Raw genomic sequence first — 12,237 nt, 5'->3', positions numbered from 1 at the left:
CAGACTGCATGGTGGCACCCTGTGCCTGCTAGTCATGTATTTAACTATGATCGGTTATCCGCTTATGAAATCCGACTAGACCGAGCAGTGTGTGCTCTGCAAAATTTGCAGTTTTTCATTTTGGTGTCACCCCTCTGAGATGGTGTCACCCGGTGCGGTCCGCACCCCCCGCACCCCCGTAGCGACGCCACTGTAAATGACAAAATATATCAATAGAGACAGCATAAACAATTTTATGTTGACTTTCCTTATACAAGCAAAGCATGCAATGTAAAAGATCTAAAGCTAGTTTAAGAGATCTTGAACAACATTGAGGGTAATAAGATTCACACATACTTTAATGCAATCATTTAGAACAATTTTAAATTTAATTCAATGAATGTATAGAAGTGATCCACACAACTACTTAAATACTGTGCTTTTTTATATTAACAAAACATTTACCATTATAACTTTAAAGATATCAGCAACAGGTTTAATCAGAAAGAGTTACCACAAAATCAGCCGAAATTCATTGACTTTGGGAGAATTTGTATAAAATCTGGACGAAGTAAAATGCAGTGCACGTTTCAAAGTGTGTGGATATAGTGGCGCTCTACAGTTTCGCATTTTGCATAGAGAGGGTTAGAATTTTAAAGAAAAAGAATTTCCCCGGTTTTCCTCACTGGTTATACTGGCTATTTAAAAAGAACCTTGTTATCTTAGGTATAATTAAATATAATTAAAAGAACCTTTAATTCCCTTTATTTTGGTGTATGATTGATGGGTGTAATATGGGTTATGGACACCTTGGCCTTACTCCAGCTGTGCATCTTTCAAAAAAGTGCTAGCTCCACAAGGTCATTTTCACTTCCTGAACTTCAGAGGTAAATTGTATTTTTTAAAAAGAGCCGATAACTTTTTTTTATAAACATTTTATATATTTGGTAATTCATTCATTGCACTTTCAGCAGCCGGTATTGTCTAATCTGTCAAAATTCATTTTCCCTATTTTAATAGCTGATATGGATAGTGTACTTTAGACTAATACAGTTTGATTGTTGAGCACATGGGATCAGTCATTTTAGTTAGCAGTATGCTTAGATCATGTACAATTTCCAAAAGTACAACACCCAAAGAAATATCATCTACATTACATTAATGTAGCATAGCGGTATGCCAACATTCTCTCCATTGTGCATGTTTTAGATGCAACCAACTTCACCTTACATACGTCATTCTCTCCAAAGAACAAAACTGGTGAAAAATCTGTATTCAGCGACACCTAGCTGCGTTGTGAAACAACAAGAAAAGCTTTATTAAACTGGTTCCGTTCCCTCTCCCTTCTGTCCCTAGATATTAAGGTCGAGGTACAACAATATTTAAATAATAGTATTTTACTATCCATGTGATTCAACTTTTAGAGCATAACGCTGTCGACATATTTTCCACAATCAGAAATAATGTTTTTCAATTAGTCCGAGTTTTCTCAAACATTGCTACTCAGCTTAAGATATCGGACCATTGATATCCCAACATAAATGTCCAAATATCAAAAACAGGGTGGGAAACCTTATTTGAGACTCGCAGTAGTTTTTCAATGTTTAAACTTGTCGAATCAACATACTGACTGGTACGCTCATGTTTGCTCATGGATCTTGAATTAAAATACTTAATGGTATTCTTACGTTTGCTTATGGATTAACATTTGGACACCAGTCATTACTATACTACATAGTTACCAAGGTAATGTTTACTTCCGTTCAAAATAAGCAGGTGGTCGTTGGGCACGTTGTTCAGTGGTTAGAATAGATCCTGCTTAATACAATAAGTTAAAAAAATATGGAACTCAGAGATAGAAAACCAGTTTCTTTGAGAGATAAATTCAAAGAACATTACCACAACCGAGATTTTACACCGACAAAGACTCAAGTCAGTGGCTTTGGCATGGGATTTTTCGGTTTTATGGTATTAAGCCTTCTGCTTGAGGCCCAGTTTGTACTAGTTCCTACAATATACAATGAAGACGCATGGAGATTTTGGTTAATGACTAGCCTTATTTGGTTTACCTTTTTAGAAACTGTCAGCAACTGGTACCTTTCTTATTGGGATGTGAAGAATTATGTAAAGGGGGAGACGAGAGCAAAATATTTCTCATCGGAGATGACTGAGACACCTCCAGGGTGGAGAACCTGTCCCAAATGTCAGGTATTTAAAGCATATGAATTGGAAAATCTCTAAATTGTACGTAAATAAATAAAAAACAGCAGATAATTTGTAATCTGCATCACGATAATAATAAATAAATAAAGTGACACAATCAGTGTGAGAGAATGCATATTTGTATTAATTGCACATTGGATATGTATTAATTTTGCTAAGACTGCAACTTTACCAATATTTTAGAATGTGTACATAGTATACAATATAATAACCCAAAACAGCACCAAACTATACACCCCACCCCATTTCAGCTACAAGTCAAAAAGCACATCAACTCTTACAGACATAAAGGGTACCTAAAGACTTAGCAACATGTGCATCTTTAAATGATGATCACAATATGTATCGAATTCCACAGCAATCCATGAAAAAAGAGCCCAAAGGTGACCTGATGTGACTCACCTTATTTGATAATTTATTAACAGTTATCATTTCACTAAGCAAGCTGATGGGTGGCCAGACAAAATGGTAGCAGAAAAAATGGTACGGACAAAATGGTATGGACAAAATGTTCAGTGGACATAATGGTATTGGACAAATTGGTATTGATAAAATGGTACAGAAAAAATGGTATGGGACAAAATGGTACTATGATTAAATGGTATAGACAAAATGGTATGGATAAAATGTTGCAGACAAAATGGTATGGGACAAAACAGGATAAAATAGTACATATTATATTAGAATTTCGCTTGCTAATGAAAATAATAATTACCTAAAATCATAATAAAATTGAATTTTTATACACATATTAAAATATTCACACATCCATAAACTAACTGAAAAAAATACCAATATAAATGATTTTTATTAAATTTGTGTAACTTCGGAAATGTTAATTGTATTTTATAAAAGAAACTGCAAATAACTTATGCCGAATCTACAAAATGCAATGATACCAAATAGTAGTTCAATGCAATTTTAATGACTGAAAAAATTCACAACAATTTTGAATCAACAAAATCAGTTTTCCATGACCTAAAAGCAAGTTATGTCAATATACCTGTGCATTCAACCCAGACATAAACTAATGGACAATGGTTATTCATATCATCTAAGATAGAGTTTATGTTGGTCTCACTTTTAAATCAGAAACTAAAAATAACTTTATGATGACCTTCATCAACCTGGCTTTCTGGCATTGAAATTAAGCATTTACCATGAAGCCTAGGAATCACTTGATCTAGTGTTTGTGTCACGCTTCCATGCTCTTCCTTGCCTTTAAAAAGGCTTTAAAAAAGTTATTTTTTATAACAAAATTTTAAGTTCTTCTAACTACACTTAATTTTTGTGTCCTGTCATTTGCGCGCATGTCAAAAATGAGCTGACAATATTTTGCAGCAATTGTGACATTTGCAATTAGCAGAAAAGTGACACCCTAGAAAGCCTGGTAAGACTTACGAGACCTCTGTATATTGCGTATATTTAGTAAATTGCTTTTTAGTTTAAAATTTTTTAAAAAATTGTTTGTATAGGTAATTATTATAAATCATCAATGGTCAGTTCACAATAGCAGCGTATTAATGTTATTTAGTAAAAACTTGTCTGTTTTTTTTACATTTCGTATTAATAAAATTGTAGTCATACCATTTAATCCTAGTACCATTTAGTACCATTTTGTCCCATACCATTTTGTCTGTACCATATTGTCCGCACCATTTTATCCATACCAATTTGTCCAACACCATTATGTCCACTTAACATTTTGTCCATACCATTTTGTCCGTACCATTTTTTTCGCTACCATTTTGTCCTAGTACTGGCTGATGTAGTATTGTATTAACACATATTAGGTTGATTGTACATATCTTACTAATACAGATTATTTCTAAGCATAAAGTTAATTAATACACACAGTCTCTTGCATAAGTCATCAAAGATCTTGATGTTATAAACACATTTACCTAATTTTATATAAGCTGGGTAATACATATATTCTTTAGATCTAGATAGGCAACACGATGCATGCTTAAATGTTATTAATATACTTTGATCTCACTTTTATAAAACCTGTCTGTGACAATAATAATTGTCACGGAATTGTGTAGGAGTTGTATCAATATGTATCTGTTGTCAAAAATGTACTCGGGTTTCGTTGCCGCGTACAGCGTCACCCGAGGGTGGTATATTTTTTCGGCTTAGTTATTTCGAAATCCTGAGCGAAACTCAGACCATGCTGCACGAACAAATTGCTTGCAGCGGGGAAACTAAGTACCTAGCTGCACATATCTGTCACAGCTAGTGTACTTATAGAGCAAATTCTCAATAAACAAAACACATTACGCCAAATCTTGTCAGGATGCTTACCCCTTTACAGGAGCAAATCTCCAGCTGTAGAGCTGCCTAAATGCCATGCCTTGTATATGGTTTGATGTGGAGTCACCAGCTGTAGAGCTGCTTTATACATGCCTGCCATGCCGTGTACATCGTTTGATGTGGAGTTGCAAAACTCTGTGGGGGTTCCTGTGACGTATGCGCTGTGTTTGGTGACGGTGGATTGGAAGAGGGGACTGGTTTTCTCGGTGCGAGGGACCAGGTCTTAGCGACCAACGGGTCTGTGATGTGAGGGATCCTTCAGCAGACTGAGAGGAGCGGACCATGCGTGGGTGCTTCTCTGGCCATTTACTAGAGCGTGTGGAACCGGAGTTAACATCTTGGTCGTCAAATGGGCGCCACGATAGTTGTAGTGTTCCATGTTATTTCCACAATTGCATTTATGTCATTCATTCCTATTGTTATGTCATTATATGAACGATCGATAGGTTCATGTCATTCATTCCTATCATTATATCGTTATATGAACAATCGATAGGTTCATAATGTCATTCATCCCTATTGCTATGTCGTTATATGAACGATCGATAGGTTCATCATTCCATTCATTACTATCGTTATATGAACGATCGATAGGTTCATAATGTCATTCATCCCCATTAAGTTGTTATATGAAAGATCGATACGTTCATAATTACACGTATTGTTATATCGTTATATGAACGATCGATAGGCGAATAATTACACATATTGCTATATCGTTATGTGAACGATCGATAGGCGAATAATTTCATTCATTCATATCGTTATATGAAAATATCGTTATATGAACAATCGATAGGTTTATGTTGTTACTTCCTATTGCAATGCCGTGGTGTGAACGAGCGATAGGTTTATAATGTTATTAATTCCTATTACAATGCCGTTGTGTGAACGATCAATAGGTTTATAATGTTGTTCATTCCTATTGCAATGCCGTTGTGTGAACGATCGATGGGTTTATAATGTTATTCATTCCTATTGCAATGCCATTATGTGAATGATTGATAGGTTCATTATTTCATTCATTCCTATTTCAATATCTGGTTACGATCGATAGGTTTGTAATTTGCACTGCTTTTCAATATCGTTTTATGAACGATAGGTTAGTAATTTACACTGCTTTTCTAAATCGTTATTTGAACGATACATGATTACATTCTTTTCTAAATCGTTATTTGAACGATACATGATTACATTCTTTTCTGAATCATTATTTGAACGATACATGATTACATTCTTTTCTGAATCGTTATTTGAACGATACATAATTACATTCTTTTCTGAATCGTTATTTGAACAATACATAATTACATTCTTTTCTAAATCGTTATTTGAACGATTCATAATTACATTCTTTTCTAAATCGTTATTTGAACGATACCTTCAAGACCTTTTATATTGAGGTGTAGGTCACTTTTATTTTGTTGATCGGTGATAGGATTCACGTTTGTTTTGAAATTCCATTCGTTAAATTAATTTGGAGTTTTGTTTTCTTCGTTGAGTTAATTGTTGATAGTTCCATGTTAGGAACTTTATAATTTATCTTATCTTTTGATTATAATGGTGTCAGATTTGTTACATTTAAATTGCGTTTATAAATAAACATCTTGTAAACGCAGTTGCTTTTGGTGTCTTCCCTAATCCAGTCCCAACCCAGCTTCATCCTGTGACAATAATATAAGATTAAGGCAGAGTCTCCTCTTTCTGATTGGATTTCAGTCTGCACTGCGGTAACAGTCTCAATCAATCAAATCCAAGATTATATCATTAATATGTGTAGATCTTGTTAATCATCAAACTCATCCAACATCTTGATAATATAAAACAATTTGACAAGTTTCATCAGACTAAGATAAGGTTAGCCAATCAGATGCATGGTCATTAATATCCATGAATTTCACTTATAATCATGCTCAATTAAGATCTTGATGACACATACCTTTTTACCAAGAGATGTATATATATATATATATATATATATATATATATATATATATATATATATATATATATATATATATATATATATATAATGCTCTTTACTGTGTAATATTTAAATTAGATCAGAAATGGTCACTAAAGTATTCAGATGCTCAGAGCATCAGTTGTAAAATTACCTCATTAGTATCAATGGATCCTGCTCATAACTTTTCTCATCCAAGATTTTAATGATTGAAGCCTATTTACCAAGTTTGATCAAAATTGGATGATCAGAAACACAGTCACTAGAGTAACTAGATCAGTCAGTCAAATGTAATGTGTGGATTCATGGAACTCATATGAGATATAGATCACAAGAACTTGTATTAGAAGTTTGATCAAAGTCAGGTCAAATGTATGACTTTAGCATGCTCAGCCAAGTACATGCAAGATTACTTTATTAATATATGTGGATCCCACTCATGTTTGAATTTGTCCAAGATCTTCCAGAATCCAGTTTTCATCAAAACTCCTATCAAAATGATGACTTCCAGAGTGGTAATACACTCAGCTAATCAACTACAAGATCACATCATTAAAATGCATTGATGTCAGTCATTATCAAAATTATCCAAGATCCTGATGATATCAGTATTTATTATATACTCATTTTTTTCTCTGTTAACTTTACATTGTCAGAATCGTGCAATATTACCCGATACTGAACTTGCGTACAAATACACATATTGCATTCATGTGCATAAAAAAACTACTTTCTATCGTAAATAAACATTCTTATTACCAGCTGAAGAAGACATTTTATCCCTTGTCACTTGTATGTTATTGGTAAAGACCCTTTATGGTGTCAGCTGTATAGCGAACCTAAATCCGAAACATTGTAACAAAAATGTTAACGCGGAATGTGCCAAAGTAGCTGTTTGGAAAATGAATAATGATGAAGGAAAAGGAAAACTTCAGGAATACATGTAAATAGTAAAAACTTAGATCTACAAAAAAGAAAGATAATTAGAGAAGAAAAGGATAGTTTTTGAAAACATTTTTTCAGGGAACAATATATTTACTTTCTAAAGAGCTTTTTGAGGCATATTTGTGTACATGTACTTGTAATGTCATGAAAATAGGCATTTACTGAAAATCTTCATATTAGAAATATTTAAAAAGATTCTTCTTTTTATCAGTAATAACGGTTCTGGCCATCATGATACATGAGCTGTCAAAATTCTGAAAGAGTACTAGTGCATTTTATTGCTGAAATTCTAAAGGAGTACTAGTATATTTTTTATGCTGAAATTATTTTATGCATGTTGTGAGTAATGAAAGTTGTGTGAAAAGCTGAATAAAGGAACAAATTAGGTACAAAGGAAAACAACCATCTTCCGACCACCCCATGAGCGACTTGAAGAAAAGTGATGACTGTCATATTTTATACTCAGGTACAGGGTACTTGTTTTCAAATTTGAAGTTTTTATTCTTGATCATATCAATAGCTGGTCAATATGGCACATATCGAAATTTACTTTATTCTGTTGATTTTGCTGTTCTCTTGAACTTGTTTAAAAATCTGGTATGTGACATACGAGAAAAAAAAAGAGATTTGATTAGAATGTAGCAAATAAGCGGGACAGTCTATTTTACAGCTCATTGCCCAAAGTCTGAGGTGAAATTTTTCTCTCAACATTACATGTACTAACCCATTTTTTACTAAACCCTTCTTAATGAGTACAAAGGGCAACTGAGAAACTGGAAATAACATTGTAATAAGTTTATTATTAGAATTATTTAAATTTACAAAACTTGTACATGCCAATTTGATATTCTTGTCTATCTTTAGGAATTACATTTTTAACAGAATCTATAACTTGCATTATGAAATATGCATGTGTATGGGGGTTCATGAATCAAAAACAAATAAATCAACATATACAGAAGAAATTGGATTGATTTGTATGATATTAACTGATACGATGTAATGTATTTTTATTATAATTATTCTTATTCATATTGTTCTTCATATTCTTATTATTTAATCTTGCCTTTTTGGTTACTTAACCAGAATATAATGATGGGGAGAAAGAAAAAAAAGAATATAAGCATAATTGTACCTAGTCCAATAAATCAACCCCACAAATCTGTGTTGATACTGATGGACGTTGCATATGTGATGTGTGCAGATAGTTCAGTGTTAAGCAGCTGAAAAAATCAATATCATCACAGGTGAAGGGCTGATTTATCGGCCTAAGTTGTACCAATTTCAGCTAAATAAGTATTAGGGCAATACAAAAAATATATTATAGCAGTTGTTATACACTAACATAAAATCAATTAAATTTACATAAATAATATTTTTATTTTCAGGTGGATGCACCTCCTCGTTCCCACCACTGTAACCACTGTGGCAAGTGCATCCTGAAACGAGACCAACACTGCTTCTTCACAGGGTCATGCATTGGCTTTTTCAACCAAAAATACTTTGTCATCTTCAGCCTCTACGTAGCACTTGGCTCAGCATTTGCCATTTACCTCCAGATTTCGTACGTCAGTCAAGAAATTTCATTTCTGTCCTGGGACATTTTCACCTACTTCATTCCTGTAACCTTTGTTCAATGGCTGCTTGGTAACATTACATTGGGTAAACTCTTAATAATTGCTCATATGTATTTGTGTATCTCAACAATGTGTATGGCAGCTTTTGTCTTCCTATGGCAGATTCTTATAATAACATATGGAGCAACATCCTTCGAGGCGTGGAAACAAACATTTCTTTATACTCATTCTGCAGCGGACAATTTTTGCTCTGTATTTGGATCTCTTAAAGTTATTCCAATTTTATTTTTCTTTCCTATTAAGGTGGAGCAAGATAGTGATGGAATTATGTGGGAGGTAAAGAGAAAGAGGGTCAAGGGACATTAGAATATTTTGAATAGCAATAAGCTCTATGCAATAACAATCAATACCATTTTAATTCATATTATAATTAGAAAGATGAAGTTGTAACATTTTTATTACAGTATTCAGATCACCATAATCAGAATGTACAGTTGAATCAGGACTAGTATTTTCAAAATGCTGACTTAAGCACTACACTAAAAATCAAGGAAACATTAATATCTAGACTTAACTACACTCTGGGTCTTAGAGGTTTGAAATATTAGCATTGATTTTTCAGAGAATAAGACACCCCGAGAATGAGAGTACTTTATGAGTTAAGTTTTGTACCTAGAATATAAACTATCAGTCAGCTATATATATGTACAAACATACAAACACATGCAGAGTAGAACCTGTCTTGAAAGACCACTCCTTCTGACAAAATATAATGATCTCTTAAGACAGGTGGTATCTTACAACACGCCTTAAGGCTATATAATCAATACACCATACATCTGTATATTGAAAATCTGTTTTCTCAAGAAAGGTGGTCTTGCAATGAAGTGGTCTCTCAAGACCATATATATAATCGTGTATGATTTCAATCTACTTCTGCATGTGATATAGTTGTTTTTTTAAGTTTATATAATAATTTAATTCTCTTGAAAATTCAGTCCTGTGGTTATAAACTCTATATACTACTTGATATCTTTCACTTTTGCTGAAGATGAATATCATCTGACTCTAGATGGGTACCCCGCCGCCATAAACACACACACATACATACAGAATAAACTGATTACTGACGGTCTCCAAGCTATGCATAATGGCATCAAATTCTCCCATACGCTTATGGTGGCTTTTTTCCCCCCATTTTACTTTTCAGAGAAATGAATAAATAATTCAAAAAGACAAATACCACGTCAAAAAGTAAACTTTTGCATAGGACTGCACATAGGAATTTATGCTGACGTGCAAAACTAGTGGGTCAAATGAATATTTTAACCATTGCACCATCATTGCAGTTTCATTTTATTTAATTTCAAATTCTGCATTTAAATTTTGTTTAAATTTGAGTTCTCAAGTGTCTCTTTTAAAGAGAAAGGCGAATCCTTGAAACAGAAATTGAAAGATAAAAAAAAGTATCATGTATCTCTGTATATTGCCGCATGTTTTATGTTTTTTACATCTGATTTTGGCATCTATTGTCAGTTAATGTCTTTATGCAAAATACATCTCAATTCTGTTTCTTCAATTTTGTTGATTTTTTTTTCACAACAAGTATACTGTATATACTTGTTCTAAGGTGAGACCAACTACAAATACCATTGACCCTGATCTGCCATTGTTTAATGTTCAAGTATATGTTGTTTGTTCTGCTTATTACTTCTAACAATCTGCATAGACCCAGATCAGATGGCATATTATTTGATGGCAGATCAGGGTCTGTGCAGTCTGCAGCTGGACTTGAATTATAAGTGAACATATATGGTACATCTGCTTTGAAATCAGACATGAACAAGTATTTTATCAAATTCATTTTACAAATACTCAATTCACATCGAAATCCAATTTAAGATATTTTTCATTTTCATGTATGCAGTAGTTCAATAAATGTGAACCAAACAAATCCATTATTATTTATTCTTGTTCTCAATGAAATAAGTACGTCCACACTGCCATTATGCAGTACCAAACTAATTAGTACTATCTGAGCAAATAATAAAGTCCCTCAATACCAATGAGCATAAGCATACAGAGATCAGAAAGGAGATGCTAAAATCGAGATCATTTTTAATAGTGTTTAGAAACAACTGAAAAATTTCCACATTTTTTAAAATTCTTTTTAAATTCACATTTCATGAGACAAGAGACTTTTAAGACAAGGGATATCATTTGTTTTTCCCCTTGTAACTAACATTTGCATTCAGTTCAGTGAAAGTCAAATGATAAGTAACTGTAACCTGGATTCATTTTTCAATGTGTTTTATTTATTCAATATTATATCAAGCATTCCAGCTTTATAACCTTATGGACAATCTTCTGTCTGTTGAAGACAATATTGAGGAAGCAAAGGCTACAATGTAGATTCACAGCCAGGAATTTAGTCTTTTGCTAAGTACCAGGTAATAACATATACCCGCTTATAAATCAAGTCAAACTGCAAACAAACATCCTTATCTGACATAGCATAATGGGCCTGCAGATCGTGGTCTATGCTGTTTGTTCTACTGATTACTCCTAATAAATTGCAGAGACTTAGATCTGCCAGTGCATTATGGGATGGCAGATCTGGATCTGTGCAGTTGGACTTGTCTTATAAGCGAGTATATATAGCAATGAAAAGTTACTTTCATAAATTTCTTCTCAATTTTAATTACTAGCCTGAAATACAAATCTACTGTCAACAAATACTCCCTGTTTGTTGGATACCAGAACTAGATCACTGTATCAATCTCTCCCTCATAATTTAAAATTCAACACCATCTCCTCCTTTTTCAAACAAAGGAGAAAGAAAGATGATTTTAAAAAATTACTCATTTGGAATGGTAAATCTTTTACCTGAATGCTAGGGTACAAGCTTTTGTCATTATTAATCATGACTGCATTCTCACTCTAAATTTCCTATGTCAGTGTATAACTTGGCATGTAATGTAGGGACATCACAGACTTCTTTTCCCGATTTAAATAGTTAACAACTGTTGGATGTATAGGAAAATCATGCAAAAGTATATTCAACCTAATTTGCGTTTTGTTTTCTCTGACAGAAGTAGAAATTTATTTCTTTTGTTGGAACAAAATCATGGAAAACTTTCAGTGACACTAGCTTACAGATTTAATGTAATTATATTCTGTATTATACATTCTGATGTCAATTACCCGGTAAGGATCATTAATCCTCATGCATTT

General features: G+C 33.1%; 1 protein-coding gene across 1 annotated transcript; it reads left to right on the top strand.

The window, feature by feature from the left end:
* The first annotated feature begins 1,759 nt into the window (after positions 1–1,759).
* LOC149804936 (uncharacterized) lies at positions 1,760–10,582 on the top strand. Its single transcript, XM_089945984.1, has 2 exons — positions 1,760–2,187; positions 8,815–10,582. The coding sequence occupies exons 1-2, from the start codon at positions 1,822–1,824 to the stop codon at positions 9,367–9,369; spliced, it is 921 nt and encodes a 306-aa protein (XP_089802110.1). The 5' UTR covers positions 1,760–1,821; the 3' UTR covers positions 9,370–10,582.
* The last annotated feature ends 1,655 nt before the right edge of the window (positions 10,583–12,237 follow it).

This window comes from Sinohyriopsis cumingii, chromosome 2, assembly GCF_028554795.1.
Source record: "Sinohyriopsis cumingii isolate HCF-2022 chromosome 2, ASM2855479v2, whole genome shotgun sequence".
Taxonomy (NCBI): domain Eukaryota; kingdom Metazoa; phylum Mollusca; class Bivalvia; order Unionida; family Unionidae; genus Sinohyriopsis; species Sinohyriopsis cumingii.
Note: the sequence above shows the minus strand (reverse complement) of the source record. Positions and strands in the feature narration are given on the sequence as shown.

Bases quoted from the DNA above. Each gene is read 5' to 3' on its own strand.
- LOC149804936 (XM_089945984.1), top strand. From the start codon at position 1,822: ATGGAACTCAGAGATAGAAAACCAGTTTCTTTGAGAGATAAATTCAAA. The intron at 2,188-8,814 runs GTATTTAAAGCA...TTTTATTTTCAG, and splicing joins GAACCTGTCCCAAATGTCAG to GTGGATGCACCTCCTCGTTC.